The sequence below is a fragment of the Schistocerca piceifrons genome, chromosome 3, assembly GCF_021461385.2.
Source record: "Schistocerca piceifrons isolate TAMUIC-IGC-003096 chromosome 3, iqSchPice1.1, whole genome shotgun sequence".
NCBI lineage: Eukaryota > Metazoa > Arthropoda > Insecta > Orthoptera > Acrididae > Schistocerca > Schistocerca piceifrons.
Window position 1 is genome coordinate 830,017,047 of NC_060140.1, and position 23,303 is coordinate 830,040,349.

Sequence of the window (23,303 nt, forward strand, 5' to 3'; positions counted from 1 at the left end):
TCATCTGACGTCATGCCGCCATCTTGGATTACATAATGCGCTGTTGGCAAGTCTACATGCTGCCATCTTGGATGATGTCATCGCCGCCATCTTCGATACATCTGGCAACAGTGGAAACTGGGGTGAGACTGCCCTTGCCACAATACTCAAGTGATGAAATTTGTAGTTAAACAGTTAAATAAATTAATCTTTTTACAATGGTATTTCTGCAGATAGATTTTGTCAAGCCACTTCCCCATAAAGGAGATAAAACATCAGTAAAGATTTACCGACTCAGACCATTACTGCCGCTGCTTTTAGACATTCCAGAATGAGATTTTCACTCCACAGTGGAATGTACACTGATATGAAACTTACTAGCTCACTGAAAATGAATGCCGGACCGAAACTTGAACTTGGGACAATTGCCTTAGGCGGGCAAGTGCTCTACCAACTGAGCAACTCAAGCACGAGCGACGACCAGTTCTCACTGATTTAATTCCTCCAGTACCTCGTCTTCCGCCTTCCAAACTTCACAGACGTTCTTCTGCGAAACTTGCGGGACCCGAGTTCGAGTCTCGGTCTGCTTCACAGTTTTAATCTGTCACAAAGTTTCATAGAAGATGTGTGAGAAAAGTATTGAGACTGACAACACTGTGAGCGATGTATCAACGCTGTGTTGTTCTGCTTGAGTAGACCGGTGTGTTCATCCCTTCCAGAGGCTCAGTCCGAGTTCCAGCTTCGTGTACAGTCATCACGTCATTTTCGAGAGGGCATAGGTGAAGTTGTATTTTTGCTGTGCGTTACGCAAATGGAACAGCAGCGTTTAGACAAAAGTTATACCATCGCACTTTATGTTAAAATTGGGCATTCCAAGAGTAGAGTTTGACCTTTGAAAAGTTGAAACAGGCCTATGGGAAACATTTCATATCAAGAATACAAGTTTTTAGCTGGCACAGATCGTTTTTGGAAGGACGAGAACACGTTGAAGATGAACCTCGTTCAGGGAGGCTTTTAACTTTAAGAACAGACGGAAACGTCGAACGTGTGCGTGTCTTGTGAGATCAGGCCGACATTTAACAGTAAGGATGATGAATGACCTGGTAACCTTAAACACCTTCACCATACATCAGATTTTGATCGACGTTTTGCACATGCGAAAGGTTTATGCCGAAATGGTGCCGAAAAACCTCACAAATGAGCAGAAGGAGAATCGAAGAAACGCGCGTGTTGACTTTCTTGAGAGGATTGCCAATGACTACGAACGGTTCTGTCATGTGATCACAGGTGATGCCTCGTGAACTTTCGAGAACGATTCTGAGACAAAGCGGCAAAGTGGCGAGTGGCACACAACATTTCGTCGACCAAAAAAACCTCGAACGAGAAAGTCAAAGATCAAAACAACGCCTATCTACATTTTTTATAGTCGTGGTATTGGGCATAAACAATTGGTTCCTCCAGGACAAACTGTCAACCAAGCGTTTTATAAATATGTCCTCGAAAGGCGCAGGAAAAGGGGTAAATGGAGTGAGACCAGACACCGCAGACAAGTGGATGCCGCATCATGACAACGCCCCACGTGGCACGCCCGCTACCATCACGGAATGTTTGACCTCAAATGCATTCCTGTTGTTCCATAGCCCCCCCTCCCCTATTCACATGATCTGAAGCCTTGCGACGTTATTCTTTTCCAGAAATTGGAAAATGTTTTAAAAGGACGTCGTATAGACTGCGAAGAACGTTCAAGAGAATGTGACTGACATGTTCAAGGCCATACCAGTTGAAACCCTTTCCTGCTGCTACCAGGAATGAGAACACTGTCTCGGCTAGTGTATGTTGCTGAAGGGAACTGCCTTGAAGGGGCAATACTGTTATTTGAAAAAATAAAATAAAAATTTTGTTCGATAAATAATCAGTCTCTTTACATGAATAAAATATTCACTCTGCAGTGCAGCTTGCGCTGATATGAATCTTCCTGGCAAATTGACTTTCTGTGCCGGACCGAGGCTCAAACTCGGGACCTTTGCCTTTCGCAGGCAAGTGCTCTGACAACCGAGCTACCCAAGCACGGCTCAGGACCCATCCTCACAGCTTTGATTCTTTCAGTATCTAGTCTCCTACCTTCCAAACTTCACATAAGCTCTTCTGCAAACCTTGGAGAACTAGCACTCCTGGAAGAAAGGATATTGTGGAGACATGACTAAGAAGCAGCCTGTGGGATATTTCTAGAATGAGTTTTTCACTCTGCAGCGGAGTGTGCGCTGATATGAAACTTCCTGGCCGATTAAAACTGTGTGTTGGACCGACATTCAAACTCAGGACCTTTGCCTTTCGCCGGTAAGTGATCTACCGTTTTTTTTTTAAATTATCGGAATGACTTGGTACTGTCATGACACTTCAGTAGACCATAGTCAAATCATCATGTAATAAAAGCTGCAAATGGGAGAAAAAATTAATTATGATAAAGAAACGAGAACATAGGTGACAAACCACCACCAAGCTCACATGATGTGTATCAACAATTATTATTGTATGGTTTTTGAGTAATTTTTAATTTTTTGTGTTTTTATTTATTTTTATAGTTTGTAATGGAATCTAAAAGTAGAACGAAAATATAACCAGATTACATTCGAAATAGCAAGCTAAGAAAAACCCCAATTTGACTACAAGGATTGTAGACGCTCATGTGTATCTATACTTCATCTATACAAAAAATGGTTCAAATGGCTATAAGATCTATGGGACTTAATATCTGAGGTCATCAGTCCCCTAGAACTTAGAACTACTTAAACCTAACTAACCTAAGGACATCACACACATCCACGCCCGAGGCAGGATTCGAACCTGCGACCGTAGCAGTCGCGCGGTTTCGGACTAAAGCGCCTAGAACCGCTCGGCCACCGAGGCCGGCTCATCTATACACATTTTACAATAGAACTGGAGCGATGTGAGTCAACACACAAAACAAAACTAACAGGGAAATCAGGAAAGGATAAGGCGAAGCAAATCAGATGGGAACATACATAACAAAGAAAAACACTTACCAGAAAAATTAAATTAACCGACACCTTGCCGACAGAAAACAAGATTAGACATTTTGGCGAAGAGGTCTCGATATAGAGGCATTGGCAAGCATGTCTAGTAGGTAGTGAACATGTACTGCATGAAGTTCGTGTGATCTTCCCCCTCGCACTCTAGAACACAATGAGCGAAGTGTCCCAGCAACCACATAATGGTATGGGTTTCCGACCGTGGAAAGAAAGAAGAATCTGGGCGCAATATAATGTCTGTAGTGTACGCAGCCTCAGAAGATCGAGTAAGGAAGGCTAATTGTGTCCTGATCCAAGACCAGTTTGCCATATGACCGGCACAAGTAAAGCGATGTCGTATCTTATCTGGAGACGTACAACGACCACATAAATACCATTTGAGCTGCAGAAACACAACTCACGACCACTCCTCACAGCTTTAGTTCTGCCAGTATCACGCCTCATACCTTCCAAATTTCACAGAAGCTGTCAGTCGTGCTTGGATAGCTCAGTCGGGCTCCCGGCACGGTATCTCAGCGTGTTCAATCAGAGACCTGGCTGGTCTCCGTAATAAAAAAAAAAAAAAAAAAAAAATGAGTGAAAGAATCAACAACGAACTTCAATGGATCTCATGTGACGTCTCCTACAACCAAATACAACAAAAAAACGAACAAAATGCAAAAAAAGGTCGGTAGAGCACTTGCCCACAAAAGACAAAGGTCCTGAGTTCGAGTCTCGGTCGGGCACACAGTTTTAATCTTCCAGCAAGTTTCAGTCTCTTTACTTTTATCATACAAATAGTACTAGCGGACACTCTGGTGCAGAGTGAAAATTCATTCTGGGAACATCCACCAGCCCTTTGCTGAGCCGTGTCTTCACAATATTCTTTCTCCTGGGCTGCTAGTCCGCCAAGCAATGTAGGAGAACTTCTGTGAAGTTTGGAAGGTAGGAGACGAGGCACTGGCGGAAGTACAGCTGTGAGGATGGGTCCTGAGTCGTGTTTGGGCAGATGGGTTGGTTAATTCGGGGGAGGGGACCAAACAGCGACGTCATCAGTCCCAACGGATGGGGAAAGGATGACGAAGGAAGTTCGCCATGCCCTATCAAATGATTCACTCCGGTATTTTACTGAAGCGATTTAGTGAAATCATGGAAAACCCAAATCAGGATGGCCGGACACGGGTTTGAACCGTCGTCGTCCCGAATGCGATTCCAGTGTGCAAACCACTGCGCCATCTCGCTCGGTTGCTTGGATAGAACAGTCAGTAGAGCCGTTGCCCGCGAAAGGCACAGGTCACTTTTTTAGACATCACCTGTAGGAAAGGATGAAGCCACCGCCCAAAATCCACAGTGGTGCTGGCTGGTACAGTAGACACACCTGGTCGATGGTGGGCCGGCCCGTGGTGACGGGCTCGAGCATCTGTGCGGCGAGCAGCTTGACGTGATCGCTGAGCAGCGGCACCACCTTGGAGCGGAAGCGCCAGTCGCGCGTCACCTGCTGCAGGTGCTGCTTCTTGGCGCTGGTCGTGTCGAAGGGCAGCGCCTTGTTGAGGATCACGAACAGCACCACGCCCAAAGACCACACGTCCGCCGCCTTCGGGTTGTACGGCTTGCCCTCGATGATCTCCGGCGGCGCGTACGCCAGCGAGCCGCAGTACGTAGTGCTGGGCATCAGAATGCCCTGTGCAGCAGATGTGCGGTCCTGTCACAGTCTGCAGTAGCCCAGAATTCGTGAGGGCTGAGACTCCCTGGCTGGAGGGGGGGGGGGGGGGGGGGGCTCGCGGCTGACGTGTAAATTTATGCGTCGACGCTTCGTCGCAGTCTGTGTGTAATGTCTCTTGCAGCGGTCTCACCGCGATATTTTCAGAAATTTTATAAATTATATAACTCAGTACATATCTCGAAATATTTCTTCTTATCTTACCGATTATCAATGCAAAGTAGTTTCAAGCCCAATTATTTCTTGGAGCGTCCATTTACTCCATGGAATAGCTTCTCTGCTATCTATGCTTGCCGATTAGTCGTGAAAGAAGGAGGATGTACACTCCTGGAAATTGAAATAAGAACACCGTGAATTCATTGTCCCAGGAAGGGGAAACTTTATTGACACATTCCTGGGGTCAGATACATCACACGATCACACTGACAGACCCACAGGCACATAGACACAGGCAACAGAGCATGCACAATGTCGGCACTAGTACAGTGTATATCCACCTTTCGCAGCAATGCAGGCTGCTATTCGCCCATGGAGACGATCGTAGAGATGCTGGATGTAGTCCTGTGGAACGGCTTGCCATGCCATTTCCACCTGGCGCCTCAGTTGGACCAGCGTTCGTGCTGGACGTGCAGACCGCGTGAGACGACGCTTCATCCAGTCCCAAACATGCTCAATGGGGAACAGATCCGGAGATCTTTCTGGCCAGGGTAGTTGACTTACACCTTCTAGAGCACGTTGGGTGGCACGGGATACATGCGGACATGCATTGTCCTGTTGGAACAGCAAGTTCCCTTGCCGGTCTAGGAATGGTAGAACGATGGGTTCGATGACAGTTTGGATGTACCGTGCACTATTCAGTGTCCCCTCGACGATCACCAGTGGTGTACGGCCAGTGTAGGAGATCGCTCCCCACACCATGATGCCGGGTGTTGGCCCTGTGTGCCTCGGTCGTATGCAGTCCTGATTGTGGCGCTCACCTGCACGGCGCCAAACACGCATACGACCATCATTGGCACCAAGGCAGAAGCGACTCTCATCGCTGAAGACGACACGTCTCCATTCGTCCCTCCATTCACGCCTGTCGCGACACCACTGGAGGCGGGCTGCACGATGTTGGGGCGTGAGCAGAAGACGGCCTAACGGTGTGCGGGACCGTAGCCCAGCTTCATGGAGACGGTTGCGAATGGTCCTCGCCGATACCCCAGGAGCAACAGTGTCCCTAATTTGCTGGGAAGTGGCGGTGCGGTCCCCTACGGCACTGCATAGGATCCTACGGTCTTGGCGAGCATCCGTGCGTCGCTGCGGTCCGGTCCCAGGTCGACGGGCATGTGCACCTTCCGCCGACCACTGGCGACAACATCGATGTACTGTGGAGACCTCACGCCCCACGTGTTGAGCAATTCGGCGGTACGTCCACCCGGCCTCCCGCATGCCCACAATACGCCCTCGCTCAAAGTCCGTCAACTGCACATACGGTTCACGTCCACGCTGTCGCGGCATGCTACCAGTGTTAAAGACTGCGATGGAGCCCCGTATGCCACGGCAAACTGGCTGACACTGACGGCAGCGGTGCACAAATGCTGCGCAGCTAGCGCCATTCGACGGCCAACACCGCGATTCCTGGTGTGTCCGCTGTGCCGTGCGTGTGATCATTGCTTGTACAGCCCTCTCGCAGTGTCCGGAGCAAGTATGGTGGGTCTGACACACCGGTATCAATGTGTTCTTTTTTCCATTTCCAGGAGTGTATATGTATGTATTGTTGAGCTAGTCGCCATTTTGATGAGATTCTGTATGAGAAGGAATTTAATACATGAACTAAACTAAAGTAAGTGTGTTCGCGTATTATTTAACTGATTATTATTGACAGTGTCTGCTTACTACGCTGTGTTGCACAGGATCAGTGGGGAACGTCTGATTTACACTGGACGAACCTGCCGTTTTGTATGCTCAAAATATCCAGTTACTTCAAACAAATAGGCTAACACGGTCTTACCACCAGATCTCCGGTCTTCCCCATCTGATCACCGAAAGTTAATAATTATTGCAAATGTTTTCAGGAGATCGACTGACAATTTTCGTCGCACCGAGACTTCGAAATGGCTTCACTGCCTTATGGAATTTAAGTTAAGCTCAATTTAATCAGGATAGAACAGTATTGAACTGTGTGAATGCGATAAGCCTGCTTTGTGAATGAAAATTCCCTTAATATACGCATGTTTTTACTATCCTGATCAGTGAAGCTAAATGAGGCCGGTGTGAGAGAGGTTTTTAAATTTTAGATCCCACAAAAAAAAAAATATTAAATGGGGGTGACACAGGATCTCGCATAAAGAACACTACCCCTAAAATGCCCGCCATTTCTCTTCTAGTGAAATGGCAGCACTAAATGTTCGGTCGCTAGATTCGACCAAGTCTCTGGAGAGTCCAGCCCTCTCTGGAAGTATCTGCACCTGAACGAGAATGGCCCCCCATCCCCCAACAGCACTCAACAGTAGATTCGAAGCGGCCGGAGTCAGAACAGTGTGTCAAAGGACTCACAGTCGCTGCAGTCCTTAGCTTGTGGCCGCGTCCACTGCAAAGCGCAAATATGTGTATCTTGACTCGTAAATATTAATCTGATTGTGAAAATATATATGCACTACTGGCCATTAAAATTGCTACACCAAGAAGAAATGCAGATGATAAACGGGTATTCATAGGACAAATATATTATACTGGAACTGACACGTGATTACATTTTCACACAGTTGGGGTGCATAGATCCTGAGAAATCAGTAGGCAGAACAACCACCTCTGGCCGTAATAACGACCTTGATACGTCTGGGCATTGAGTCAAACAGAGCTTGGATATCGTGTACAGGTACAGCTGCCCATGCAGCTTCAACACGATACCACAGTTCTTCAAGAGTAGTGACTGGCGTATTGTGACGAGCCAGTTGCTCGGCCACCATTGACCAGACGTTTTCAGTTGGTGAGAGATCTGGAGAATGTGCTGGAGAGGGCAGCAGTCGAACATTTTCTTTATCCAGAAAGGCCCGTACAGACCTGCAACAAGCGGTAGTGCATTATCCTGCTGAAATGTAGGGTTTCGCAGGGATCGAATGAAGGGTAGAGCCACGGGTCGTAACACATCTCAAATGTAACGTCCACTATTCAAAGTGCCGTCAATGCGAACAACAGGTGATCGAGACGTGTAACCAATGGCACCCCATACCATTACGCAGGGTGATAAGCCAGTATGGCGATGACGAATATACACTTCCAATGTGCGTTCACCGCGATGTCGCCATACACGGATGCGGCCATCACGATGCTGTAAACAGAACCGGGATTCATCCGAAAAAATGACGTTTTGTCATTCGTGCACCCAGGTTCGTCGTTGAGTACACCATCGCAGCGCTCCTGTCTGTGATGCAGCGTCAAGGGTAACCGCAGCCATGGTCTCCGAGCTGATAGTCCATGCTGCTCCAAACGTCGTCGAACTGTTGGTGCAGATGGTTGTTGTCTTGGAAACGTCCCCATCTGTTGTCTCAGAGATCGAGACGTGGCTGCACGATCCGTTACAGTTATGCGGATAAGATGCCTGTCATCTCGACTGCTAGTGATACGAGGCCGTTGGGATCCAGCACGGCGTTCCGTATTACCCTCATGCACCCACCGGTTCCATATGCTGCTAACAATCATTGGATCTCGACCAAAGCGAGCAGCATTGTCGACATATGATAAACCACAATCGGGATAGGCTACAATCCGATCTTTATCAAAGTCGGAAACGTGATGGTACGTATTTCTCCTCCTTACGCGAGGCATCACAACAACGTTTCACCAGGCAACGCCGGTCAACTGCTGTTTGTGTATGAGAAATCGGTTGGAAACTTTCCTCATGTGAGCACGTCTAGGTGTCGCCACCGGCGCCAACCTTGTGTGAATGCTCTGAAAAGCTAATCATTTCCATATCACAACATCTTCTTCCTGTCGGTTAAATTTCGCATCTGTAGCACGTCATCTTCGTGGTGTAGCAATTTTAATGGCCAGTAGTGTAATTATGTCAACTGTCGTCATTCACTACAACCTGAATAGATACAAAATATAATACTGTCTTCCTAAACTCATGGTGCTCTGGTACATATACACGTTACATTTTCGTCTTCATATGTTAAACACTTAACGCTGCACAATTTTCGTCTGTCTTCTCTGTGGTCAGTAATGGAGCGCTTCGCGATGGAACAGCGTGTTGTCATATTGAAAACTTACACTGAGATGATATAAGTCATGGGATGGCGATATGCACATCTACAGATGGCGGTAGTATCGCGTACACAAGGTATAAAAGCGCGCTGCATTGGTGAACCTGTCATTTGTACTCATGTGATTGATGTGAAGAAGTTTCCGACGTAATTATGGCAGCATGACGGGAGTTAAAAGATTTTGAACGCGGAGTGCTAGTTGGAGCTAGACGCATGTGACATTCTGTATCAGATATCGATAGCGAATTCAGTATTCCGAGATCCACAGTGTCAAGAGTGTACCGAAAACACAAAACTTCATGCATTACTTATCATCATGGACAGTGCAGTGACCAACGTCCACACTTAACGACCGAGAGCAGCGACGTTTGCATAGATTTGTCAGTACTTACAGACTAGAAAACTACTTGATGTAAGCACAGAAATCAGTTCAAATGGTTCAAATGGCTCTGAGCACTATGGGACTCAACTTCTGAGGTCATTAGTCCCCTAGAACTTAGAACTAGTTAAACCTAACTAACCTAAGGGCATCACAAACATCCATGCCCGAGGCAGGATTCGAACCTGCAACCGTAGCGGTCTTGCGGTTCCAGACTGCAGCGCCTTTAACCGCACGGCCACTTCGGACGGCCAGAAATCAGTGCGGGACGCAGCACAAACGTATCCATTAGGACAGTGCGACGAAATTTTAGCGTTAATGGGCTATGCCAGGAACAGACTAACGTGAGTGCCTTTGCTAACAGCACGACATCGTTTAACGCGCCTCTGCTGGCCGCATGACCACATTGGTTTGACCCAAGACGACTGTAAAACCTTTTCATGGCCAAGTAATCCCGATTTCAGTTGGTAAGAGCTGGTGGTAGAGTTCGAGTGTGGCGCAGATCCTCGAAGCTATCGACCCAAGTTGTGAACAAGGCACTGTGCAAGATGATGGTCTCCATAACAGCCGGGATGTGTTCCATGAAGTGAACGGGGTCCTCTGAATGTTCAGCTAATTGGACACCATTTGCAGCCATTTATGCTCGTCATGACGCCAAACAACAATTGAATTTTTATGGGTGATAATGCGCCAATGTCACCGGGCCACAACTGTGCTTTGAACATTCTAAACAATTCGAGTGAACAATTTGGCCACGCTGATCGCCCGACATGAATCTCATCGAACATTTTTGGATCGTAATCGAGAGGTCGTCGATGGGATTTAAGTCGGGGGGAATGGGCAGGCTAGTCCATTAACCGAATACCTTCTCGTGCCAGGAGCTCCTCCAACTTTTCTGCTCGATGCGGTCGCGGATTGTCATCCATAAATATGAAATCAGGGGCGACTACACCACTGAAAAGACGTACATGGTGAAGGGGTACAGTGTCGCAATAGCGTTGAGAGGTGAGTGTACAATGTTCAAAGATTTGCACGTCAGTATGCATAACACTTGCACCACCGAAACTATCATATACCACTTTGTTCCTGGGTTCATTATGTGTTCTCACCTCTCGTCGTATGAGGGTACACAGTGCACGCCGGAACATTATTGAATATAATCTTTTTTGTGGCCCAGGTGTTATTGTACCTCCAAATTTTTGAACACTATAAACTCACCTTCAGCGTTATTCTGACACTACAGGGTGGTCCATTGATAGTGACCGGACCAAATATGTCACGAAATAAGCGTCAAACGAAAAAACTACAAAGAACGAAACTCGTCTAGCTTGAAAGGGGGAAACCAGATGGCGCTATGGTTGGCCCGCTAGATGGCGCTGCCATAGGTCAAACGGATGTCAACATCGTTTTTGTAAATAGGAACCCCCATTTTTTATTACATATTCGTGTGGTACGTAAAGAAATATGAATGTTTTAGTTGGACCACTTTTTTCGCTTTGTCATAGATGGCGCTGTAATAGTCACAATAAGTACGTGGTATCACTTAACATTCCGCCAGTGCGGACAGTATTTGCTTCGTGATACATTACCCATGTTAAAATGGACCGTTTACCACATGCGGAAAAGGTCGATGTCGTGTTGATGTATGGCTAATGTGATCAAAATGCCCAACGGGCGTGTGCTATGTGTGCTCCTTGGTATCCTGGACGACATCATCCAAGTGTCCGGACCGTTCGCCGGATAGTTACGTTCTTTAAGGAAACAGGAAGTGTTCAGCCACAGGTGAATCGTCAACCACGACCTGCAACAAATGATGATGCCCACGTAGGTGTTGTAGCTGCTGTCGCGGCTAATCGACACATCAGTACCAAACAAACTGCGCGAGAATCGGGAATCTCAAAACCGTCGGTGTTGAGAATGCTACATCAACATCGATTGCACTCGTACCATATTTCTATGCACCAGGAATTATTGCATGGCGACGACATTGAATGTCGTGTACAGTTCTGCCACTGGGCACAAGAGAAATTACTGGACGATGAAAGATTTTCTGCATGCGTTCTGTTTAGCGAGGAAGCGTCGTTCACCAACAGCGGTAACGTAAACCGGCATAATATGCACTATTGCGCACAGAAAATCCACGATGGCTGTGACAAGTGGAACATCAGCGACCTAGGCGGGTTAATGGTTCAAATGTCTCTGAGCACTAGGGGACTTAACTTCTGAGGTCATCAGTCCCCTAGAACTTAGAACTACTTAAACCTAACTAACGTAAGAACATCACACACATCCATGCCCGAGGCAGGATTCGAACCTGCGACCGCAGCGGTCGCGCGGTTCCAGAGCGAGTTAATGTATGGTGCGGCATTATGGGAGGAAAGATCATTGGCCCCCATTTTATCGATGGCAATCTAAATGGTACAATGTATGCTGGTTTCATACGTAATGTTCTACCGATGTTACTACAAGATGTTTCACTTTATGACAGAATAGCGCTGTACTTCCAACACGATGGATGTCCGGCACATAGCTCGCGGTACTGAATAGCATATTTAATGACAGGTGGATTGGTCGTCGAAGCACCATACCATGGCCCGCACGTTCACGGATCTGACGTCCCCGGAATTTTTTCTGTGACGAAAGTTGAAGGATATTTGCTGTCGTGATCCACCGACAACGCCTGACAACACGCGTCAGCGCATTGTCAATGCATGTGCAAACATTACGGAAGGCGAACTACTCGCTGTCGAGACGAATGTCGTTACACGTATTGCCAAAAGGATTGAGGTTGACGGACATCATTTTGAGCATTTATTGCATTAATGTGTTATTTACAGGTAATCACGCTGTAACAGTATGCGTTCTCAGAAATGATAAGTTCACAAAGGTACATGTATCACATTGGAACAACCGAAATAAAATGTGAAACGTTCCTAAGTTCTGTATTTTAATTTAAATAACCTACCTGTTACCAACTGTTCGTCTAAAATTGTGAGCTATAAGTTTGTGACTATTACAGCGCCATCTATTACAAAGCGAAAAAAGTGGTCCAACTAAAACATTCATATTTCTTTACGTACTACACGAGTTTGTAATAAAAAATGGGGATTGCTATTTAAAAAACGTAGCTGATATCCGTTTGACCTACGGCAGCGCCATCTAGTTGGCCAACCATAGTGCCATCTGGTTTCCTCCTTCAAGCTAGACAAGTTTCGTTCTTTGTAGTTTTTTTCGTTTGACGCTTATGTCCCGAGATATTTGGCCCGGTCACGATCAATGGACCGCCCTGTATACTTCTTCACTATGTGCATCTATTCAGTGGTGCATTCGGCCAACCATAGTGCCATCTGGTTTCCTCCTTCAAGCTAGACAAGTTTCGTCCTTTGTAGTTTTTTTCGTTTGACGCTTATATCCCGAGATATTTGGCCCGGTCACGATCAATGGACCGCCCTGTATACTTCTTCACTATGTGCATCTATTCAGTGGTGCATTCGGCCCTGCCTTCATTTTTATACATATTACTGCTCAACCACATCGAACCGTGCAATTGGAGGATCTCTTGGAACGAGAAGCTATTTGGTGAATGGACTAGCCGCCCGTTCCCCTGACCAAAATCCCATCGAGTATTTGGGGGAAGGGGGGGGGGGGGGGGGGAAGGGAGGGGGGAGTTGGAGAGAGTTACTGCAGCACATTCACATGCACCAACGACCATTCAGCAGTTATGATCCGCGCTGGTGGAGGAATGTAAAGCTGTACTTAAAGAATTCCTCATGAACCTTGTGGACAACATGGGAGCACGCTTTAGATTATACATTTCTTTCCGTGGTGATCACACAAGCAACTACTATGTCACGCCGTTTGTAATGTCCAGGGGACCACCACTCACCCCGATGACTTCAGTGTAATTACTATCTTTGGATATAAGTGCCATATTTCTTTTCGTCGCATTGTATATTACCTTCAGTTACCTTCTGTACTGTACTGTACTGTACTGTACTGTAGCCGTTCTTTCTACACTACTGGACATTAAAATTGCTACACCAAGAAGGAATGCAGATGATAAATGGGTATTCATAGGACAAATTTATTATACTATAACTGACATGTGATTACATTTTCACGGAGTTTGGGTGCATAGATCCTGAGAAATCAGTACCCAGAACAACCACCTCTGGCAGTAATAACGGCCTTGATACGACTGGGCATTGAGTCGAACAGAGCTTGGATGGCGTGTACAGGTACAGCTGCCCATGCAGCTTCAACACGATACCACAGTTCATCAAGAGTAATGACTGGCGTATTGTGAAGAGCCAGTTGCTCGGTCACTATTGACCAGATGTTTCCAGTTGGTGAGAGATCTGGAGATTGCGCTGGCCAGGGCAGCAGTCGAACATTTTCTGTATCCAGAAAGGCCCGTACAGGACCTGCAACATGCGGTCGTACATTATCCTACTGAAATGTAGGTTTTCGCAGGGATCGAATGAAGGGTAGAGCCACGGGCCGTAACACATCTCAAATGTAACCTCCTCTGTTCAAAGTGCTGTCAATGCGAACAAGAGGTGACCGGGACGTGTAACCAATGACACCCCATACCATCACTCCGGGTGATACGCCAGTATGGCGGTGAATACACGGTTCCAATGTGCGTTTACCGCGATGTCGCCATACACGGATGCGACCATCGTGATGCTGTAAACAGAACCTGGATTCATCCGAAAAAATGACGTTTTGCCATTCGTGCACCCAGGTTCGTCGTCGAGTACACCATCGCAGGCGCTTCTGTCTGTGATGCAGCGTCAAGGGTAACAGCAGCCGTGGTCTCCGAGCTGATAGTCCATGCTGCTCCAATCGTCGTCGAACTGTTCGTGCAGATGGTTGTTGTCTTGCAAACGTCCCCATCTGTTGACTCAGGGATCGAGACATGGCTGCACGATCCGTTACAGCCATGCGGATAAGATGCCTGTCATCTCGACTGCTAGTGATACGAGGCCGTTGGGATCCAGCACGGCGTTCCGTATTACCCTCCGGAACCCACCGATTCTATACTCTGCTAACAGTCATTGTATCTCGACCAACGCGGGCAGCAATGCCGCGACACGGTAAGTCGCAATCGCAATGGGTTATAATCCGACCTTTATCAAAGTCGGAAACGTGATGGTACGCATTTCTCCTCCTTAGACGAGGCATCACAACAACGTTTCACCAGACAACGCCGGTCAACTGCTGTTAGTGTATGAGAAATCGGTTGGAAACTTTCCTCATGTCAGCACGTTGTAGGTGTCGCCATCGGCGCCAACCTTGTGTGAATGCTCTGAAAAGCTAATCATTTCCATATCACAGCATCTTCTTCCTGTCGGTTAAATTTTGCGTCTGGAGCACGTCATCTTCGTGGTGCAGCAATTTTAATGGCCAGTAGTGTATGTAAGGTTCCCGTTTCACAGAGCTATGACAGTTGTCAATGACACGTCACGCGAAAGTTATATTCGTCCTTTGGTTTTGCGCACCAGTGTACTACAAAAGTGGTAAATGTTGTACACAGACTGTTCGACAACTACGTGGAATGTTTGGTAAACGTAATGCACCCAACATGTCAGCTGTGCTGAGACTGACTGCTAAACCTGTGAAAACAAGTTCGATTTTAGGTCGTCGGGGCGTACTCGAATTGGTCGTTATGCAGGAAACACCGCCATCGTGAGTGATGATGTTGCTGCAAGTCCAGTGAAATCTAAGTTTCGCAGCTTTGGGTCTGGAAAATACAACTGACGAGAGAAGTGAAACTAAATGATCACAAAAAGCGTTAGAGATATTTACCACTGGATGCACTTTTGTGAGGCAATAGGTCGCGAGAAAAAACATTCCTAAAATGGCCTGACTTCACCCCGGTTCCGACCAAAACATTACTTCTCTCTCTGGTTTCCGCTTTAAAGGAAGCATGGGCTGTTACTCCTCCATAGCGAATCAGAACCCCCATTACAAGTGCCTTAACCATAGTTCAAGCCATCATGAAGACGAAGGGTGGACACACGTTACAGTGAAGTACACTAATTGTATCTGGAGACACGGAAGTGAAGATGGCTACATGACGCTACTATTTCCAAGAAACGAAGAAAGACGCTGACAGCGGACTGTGAAAGTTAATTGGTAAGACGCAAATTGTAAAGTTTACCTGTGGATGCCGACAACGCCGTGGTCGAGCGGTTCTAGGCGCTTCAGTCCGGAACCGCGCTGCTGCCACGGTCGCAGGTTCGAATCCTGCCTCTGGCATGAATGTGTGTGATGTCCTTAGGTTAGTTAGGTTTAAGTAGTTCTAAGTCCTAAGGGACTGATGACCTCAGATACTAAGTCGCATAGTGCTTAGAGCCATTTGAACCATTTTGATACCTTCAAATTATTCTTTCCTGTGAAGTACTTACATCGTGGCCCGATATGCCACAGCTAACAAATTAGTCTTTCCTGTGAAGTATGTACATTGTGGTGTGATGCGCCACAACTAACTTCTAATCAATAACATTTCGTTCTATCTGCCATTATTCAGAGCATTGTTAATGTTGTGGTACAGAATTTGTATGCCATCAGCACAAGAGTAAAAATGAAAATCAATATTTTTGCTAAAAGACAGTTAACATACCGTAATTTTCGAGACTCACACCCATCGCGAAAAGTATTCATACAGTGGATAACACGTTTTATATCATGGGTAACTCATGCTATATTTCAGCGTATGGTTACTGGCGCACTGGCTAAGAATCCAAAGTTCTTAGATTCAGTCCATGCTGAGATCCATTATTTTCTAGGTATTTATCACTTCCTTAATCTCTGGCCATGATTTATTGATGAGAAAAATTTAATTCACTGCATGTGAGGAATGTCTATTATAGTAGATCCAATGTAGTATTTTCCTAATGTATATAACGTCGATAATTGTTTAACTGTTGTTCATTATTTTTACCATGTCAGTGTAGCAAGTATAAATGTTTCGTTTCCGAAAATCAGCTACTTTAAAACTGTTTCTGTCTTACACAAGTAACGCGTAAGGCGAACTGTAGATTGCGGTTTATTGGTAGAATCCTGAAGCGATGCAGTTCTTCAACAAAGGAAATAGCTTACAATACGTTTGTTCGTCCAGTCTTGGAGTATTGTTCGTCTGTATGGGACCCTTACCAGTTGCGTCTGATTCACGAAATTGAGAAGGTCCAAAGAAGAGCGGCAAGATTCGTGACTGGTACATTTAGCCATCGCGAGAGCGTTACAAATCTCATAGAAAGTTTGAAGTGGGACACACTTGCAGATAGACGACGCGCTAAATAGAAGGGGCTGCTCACTAGATTCCGAAATCCAATCTTCACCGCAGATGTGGAGCATATATTATTACCACCAACTTTCAAATCGCGTAATGATCACCATTCAAAAATAAGGGAAATAAGAGCTCGTACTGAGGCGTTCAGACAGTCGTTTTTCCCTCGTGCGATCCGCGAGTGGAACAGAGGGGGGAAAATATGACTTTGGCGCGTATTGTGCCGTCCGCCACGCACCGTTTGGTGGTTAGCGTAGTATATATGTAGATGTAGATTTTTTTATGAGATAGCGTCTTTGAATGTCAGTACGGAACTACTTTTGTGTTCCACAAAATAATATACGAGTATTGGTGCAGCCACCTAAAAGATTCAGACACCTTCCCTCGTAACGCAACAAGCATAGGAAAGCGCGTCAAGCCATACTATTTGGTTGGGGTTTCAACAGGGAGGGGCCACTAGCATTGCAGCTATGACGGCCTCGCTACTGAGCCGATTGCTACACACCGTATGAGCTGGGCGGTCTGAAATGCCAATGTAGCAAAATGACGTCAGAGGAGAGAGGTACTGTCATTATGGTGACCGTGCGCGGTTCGGTGAGAAAGCGTAAGTCGGTCGCACGACTAACTAACTATTCAATACACTGACACTGCAGGATACACCAGCCATAACCCCTGAAGTGTAAAGTTGGAACATCACTCGGCATTCTGGGAAGCTGGCCAGACGGGAAAAGGGCCAGTCCTCTATCGGTCATCTACGGTACAAATACTCGATCCGGACAGCCACGCATGAAAATACGATTTTTCAAAGGGTCATATCTCGGATTCTATTGATGAAACAGATAAGGGGTCAAGTGTTTTGGATAACCTATTTCTTATCGACTGTTTGTATAACTATCGGAAGAGTGCGTGTTCAAAATTAAATAATGCATACTTCCTCCAACCCAGGCAAACTTGGCGAATTGGTTGTTTCTTTTCATTAAGTGTGCTCTAGAGTGGAAATAAGATAGCTTACAAAAGCACCGATTGTTGATGGACGGTTCCTGAGAAAACCCAAAAAAACCATGATTTTTGGGTACGGAAAGTACCAGTTGCGATGGCCACTTTTACAATTTCTATTCATAGCAGAACATCGCAATTTTTACCACTTGCTCAAAGGATAACATTCTCGCGGAACTGCGATACATTTTTCGATATCATTACCCGTTGCCAACATTGAGAGATTCAGAGTTGCCGTACTTATCAAGAAAACCGCAAAAAACGGTTATAAGAAGTTTTGCAACGTTAGTCGCAATTGTCTAGATAACTAATGGTAGCAAACGGCTCAGATTTTAACGGTACATTCTTTAGACATTCAGCAGAAACGCCATTCTCTCCTTTTCGAAAATCTGTATCAGTTATCAAGATACACCCGGAAAATCTTGATTTTTGAGTACCAAAAGTGCTAATTGTGGGGATGACCAACTATAATTTTTATTCGTAGCAAATCGTCGAAATTTTTATCATATGTTGTTAAAATTATGTTATCGCAGAACAGTGAAACATTTTTTGATATCATTATCCGTTACCGAGACCCGAGGGCCAAAGTTATCGTATATACGCACTTAGACAGTACGTAACATCCGGTCTAATGCGTTAACATAGTTTCAACTTACGTATTGAAGAAATGGCAGTGGTTCTGGTGTCATCACAGTGGTTCCGAGGTCACTTAACCATGTTTCGAGATAGCATTTTTTCGCCAATAAAACTTTATTATGCGTTGTCTCTATACAACGGGCATTTGGTACCTATGTAAATAGGCCCAAATTGGTACTACAGTGACAATAAACTGGCTAAAAACGGACTTAATATGCCTGAAAATAACTTAAAATGACTTTCAAAACTTAGGTAACATTGGAAAGACTGGAAATGCATCAATATATTTGTATTAACATTTTTACTCTTTTATGACAGAAAGCATTATCAGGGCAGTTTCGATGAATTGCGATCGATGAACGAAGTCTCCAGGAAAGATGTAAAGAAAACAATTTTGTCTTAACTTTATATTGTGCACATTTATTTGTTGTTTATATGTGTCAAAGTATATAAATGTTTCGAAGTACGCAAATTAACTGTCAAACCTTCACTGACCTACAGAAGTTGTTTCATATAAGAACCACACATTGCTGTAACGGGGAAAAGAATGGAACCAGCTCAAAATGCCCTTGTTGGAACACAAAAAGGCGAATATGCTCCTCTTTAAAATACTTACAGAAAAGCGTGGAACCAGCTGCTTCAATCCGCATTCCGCCTTCCTTACTAAAAATTGTGACATTCTTACATATTCGCACTTTTTTGTTCTGAAACAAAGTACCAGAGAGAGAGAGTGAGGTTGGAAAAGAAAGGGTGACAGTGGGAGAGAAAGAGAGAGGAAACAGTCATGGTGGCAGAGAAAAAGTGGCAGTGAAAGAGAAAGAGAAATGGAAGACGATAGCGTCGGGAGACAAGAGCGAGGAGGTACTGACCATTAGTGAGAGACAGGGGCAATAAAAGAGAAAGAGAGATGGATGAGACTAGCAGTGGGAGCAAAAGAATGGACAAGGACAGTGGGAGTAAGACAGAGAGACAATGAAAGTTATAGAGAAGGTGATAGTGGTAAGGTAGAGTGGGAGAATGGGATGAAGACAATGACAGTGGGAGAGACAGATAGTAGAAAGTACAAATGGAAGAGAAAGGAAACAGTAGGAGAGAGACATACGAGTATATAGACAGTGGCAGTGAAAAGGAGGTGCTGAGTATGAAAGCTTCACTACAAAGTGAGATTGGGGAAAATGATTTAGCATATCTTCGCATGCCAAAATTTTTGGTAAGGAAGGCGGAATGAGGATTGCACCCGCTAGTTCTCAAATTTTCTGTCAGAGTCTTTTAACGAGGAACATTTTCGCCCCATTTGTGCTTCGACAGGAGCGTTTTTCAGCTGGTAAATGTTGCTCATTCCCAATGGAAGTATCCCAATCTGCGTTGAACCATCCTTGTGGAGGACCGATGTCTATCTAACACCTGCTCATCCATCTGTCTGCCAGCTACTATGAACAGCAAGTCACATATTGAGGACTTTGATGGTATTAGCCACAGCACTCCCCATCCGTATCGTGGGAAGGACTTAGGCACCTTCGATCAGGGGGTCACTTGAAAGCCCTACAACAATTTCTGCTGCCTTCGACCCTAAGGGGGTCTGGTTCCCATCTGAGTAAGTGCAGCTGTACCTCTGGCATCGTGGGGGTGCACAGTCTTGGACTGCCCACATCCCGCTCCCGTATAGAAACTCTACTACCGATAGCTGCCTTTCATGTGTGCAGTCCACAGCGTGGTCGTGCATGTCCTGGTCACTTGTTTCCGAAGCTATTAGCGACCCTGGGTAGTGCGGTCGACTCTGTATGTTTGTTGTGCATGGCTAGCGGCTTGATGATGTCACTCGAACAGACACGACTGACTCTCTCATTACCTGTGGCTGTGAGCCACGAACCAGTCAGCACATGCTTAGTGGTCACCTGCTGGTGCCCTGCCAGTGGCCATTGCTTGGAACGCCACCGCATCATTTTGTTGGTTTATTGGTTGATTTAGGGGGGGAGACCAATTAGAGAGATCATTGATCCCATCGGATTAGGGAAGTAAATCGGCCATGCCCTTTCAAAGGAACCATCCTGGCATTTGCCTGAAGCGATTTAGGTTCAAATGGCTCCAAGCACTATAGGACTTAACATCTGAGGTCATCAGTCCCCTAGACTTAGAACTACTTAAACCTAACTAACCTAAGGACATCACACACATCCATGCCCGAGGCAGGATTTGAAACTGCGACCGTAGCAGCAGCGTGTGGTTCTGGACTGAAGCGCCTAGAACCGCTCGGCCACAGCGACCGGCTGAAGCGATTTAGGAAAACCACAGAAAACCTAAATTGGGATGGCCAGAAACGGATTTGAACTGTCTTCCTCCCGAATGGGAATCCAGTGTGCTAACCACTGCACCACATCGGTAGATGCATCATTTTGTGTACTGTTGAACAATGAATATTTTGTTCTGTAATAGTGTTTTACTAAAGCCTCTCGGGCGCCAGACAGGTATCAGCCCATTCCACATTGCCCCACTGCACCCTGCAACAGTAGATGTCACAACGCCGGCCTCTTCAATTTTCTGGTTGATGTAAAGGCACTGACCTTCAAATCCTACAAGTGGTGAGGTACTGGTGGGGTATTCTAGTGTGAGATCAGCACCGTTGCCTCCCTCAACCCTCACAAAACATTTGAAAACAACAGGTAGCTATCTCGACTTCACTCTTACGTTTGAATTCACGACTCTGCGCGCGAATCCAAAGTCCGCCAGCTTGGCATTGTATTTCATGCTGATGAGGATGTTCTCGCACTTGAGGTCGCGGTGAGCCACGTTCATCTCGTGCAGGTACTGCACGGCCAGCGACACCTGCCGGATCCAGATGCGAGCCTGCTCCTCAGACACGGCACCGTTCTTCAACACGTAGTCCAACAAGTCGCCGCGCTCCACAAACCGCATAAAAATGTAGTATTTGGCTCGACGCTGAAACACCGGTATGAGCGCACCACATGTAGGCATGAAGTACACTGAAATCAGCGAATAGTTTGCATTGTTGCATTTATTTTAATTTGCATCGTCTCTCAGAATGGGTGAGGAAAATAAAATGAAACTTCATTGATTGACAGAGTATGTGATGTTATTTCAGTGATTTTATGCCACAGGGTAGAAAAGGGGACAGCCAAGCCAACAACGGGACAACATAATTTCACCATGTCACTGGCATGAAGCATCGGCAGAGGCTGACAAGAAGTCACACAACTGTAAATCTGAATGAATAAGCATTAACTTCCTAAATATGTTTTATTGGTGCCAAAAGACATTCTGCAGGTTCCTGACACCGCCCTGATAACGTAGAGGTGTTTCCATTCGGCCCCCATACAGTGCTTACAAAATCGAACATCTTTACAAAGAAGTGCACAGTATGAGCCCACTTGTCAGTATGACGTTGCATCCACTCCTACCTTGTTGCATGCAATTATAGACTGGGGTGGGTGTCAAAGGCGTTTTATCCTCTGTTGAGGCCAGTAACTTGTGATTAAAGTCCCTGATACTGCCCTGTGATGGAGTTGTTACACAAACTGGTCCCACCCCATGTTCTACTGTGGACAGACCTGAGGATCTTGTTGGCCTTTGGAGTACATCCACATCAGGCGGCATTCAGTACCACAGTGGGCAGCGGTCATAATGTTTTGGCTCAATGGTGCAGGGAGGTATGTATAATAGGAGATGATTGAAATGTCAGCTGGAGTAGGTAAAGAGGTTGGGCATTTCATTTGGGATGTATGGATTAGGTTTTGGTTGGAAGGAAGGTTACATTTCAGGGATACGTTCATGGTGTAGAACCGGAAGGCGACTGATATTGCGCTGGCAAGGACATATAATGTTTGCCAATGAGAGGAAGGTTGAACACGTTGATAGAGGCAGGGCATCAGCCCAGAATTCTCAAGAAAGAAGGAGACTATAGGGTTTATGCGAGATGAAGAAGAGGTAAAACTGTTCTGCTTATCTGATGAGGTGTGGGAAATTTTTGAGGTGATGCAGGATAGGAGTAGGAGACGGCAGTCGGATTCAGAAAGGAGTACATGTCGCTCTAGGATTTGGAGAGACTGATAAAATTTAATAGTGTAGAGGTACATAATTACGGTCTTGTAAACTGACATGCGGCCGCGAGAGCGGTATGCTGACCACATGCCGCTCCATATACGTATCCAGGAACGCCTGGGGCTGAGGATGACACGGCGGATGGTCGGTACCATAGGCCTTCATGGCCTGTTCGGGCAGAGTTTAGTTTTAAAGGTAGATACTACATCGGCGTTAGTAAGGATGGGATGGATGAGGGTTTCTTTATGTATGATAATGGTCACAGGGCTTCAACCACTTGTTCATAGGGTTAATAGTATTAGTCAGTCATTGACTTTTTTGGATAGACAGGGGGATGAAGGTTTAAGCTATTTTTTGATCGAGTATTTGTCCATGATATTTAAGTGTTTCAATTAAGTGGACTGGATGCTCAGGTGACTGTTCCTATAAATATTGCCTACATTGTTGCATGACTGATGGGGAGGTAATACAGGAGGTGAAGTTGCCGAGACAGAGTTAGAGGAGATTGTTGGCATGAATGGAGGGTAGGATGAACTGTAAGGATGACGGTGTCTCTAGTACATTGGAATAGTTACATAGGAAGACGTCTTTAGAAGTGTCAGTTCTGTGCTGGAGATATATCAGCAATGATAGGACGTATCCTTGAGACACACCTGTATTTGGAAGATTATTCCAGGAGTTTTGGTTGTTATGTAGGATGGATGGCTAGTGAGAAAGGACTCGACTATATGGATGTAATTGACTGGGGGCGCGAAAGTGTGTAGTATGAACTGTGAACCAGAATGCTAGGCAAGATCGTAGGCTTTTTAGATGCCTGGAGAAAGGGGCAGAAAAACCAAGATACTCTCACAGGGTTTATCGGCTTATATATATATATATATATATATATATATATATATATAAGAAACTATCAGTCTCGATTGCGGTAATGAAACCAACCTTTACACAGGTTTCAGCCCAAATAATT

At 45.7% G+C, this 23,303-nt stretch overlaps 1 protein-coding gene across 1 annotated transcript in view; it reads right to left on the reverse strand.

Moving 5' to 3' along the window:
* LOC124789097 (testis-specific serine/threonine-protein kinase 6-like) overlaps positions 1–23,303 on the reverse strand; it is a 53,305-nt gene that overhangs the window by 21,737 nt on the left and 8,265 nt on the right. Inside the window, exons 3-4 of the mRNA XM_047256387.1 lie at positions 20,966–21,217; positions 4,387–4,689 (exon numbers count right to left, since the gene is read on the reverse strand). Coding sequence (XP_047112343.1) covers positions 4,387–4,689; positions 20,966–21,217 — 555 coding nt within the window. The remainder of the gene's footprint in view (positions 1–4,386; positions 4,690–20,965; positions 21,218–23,303) is intronic.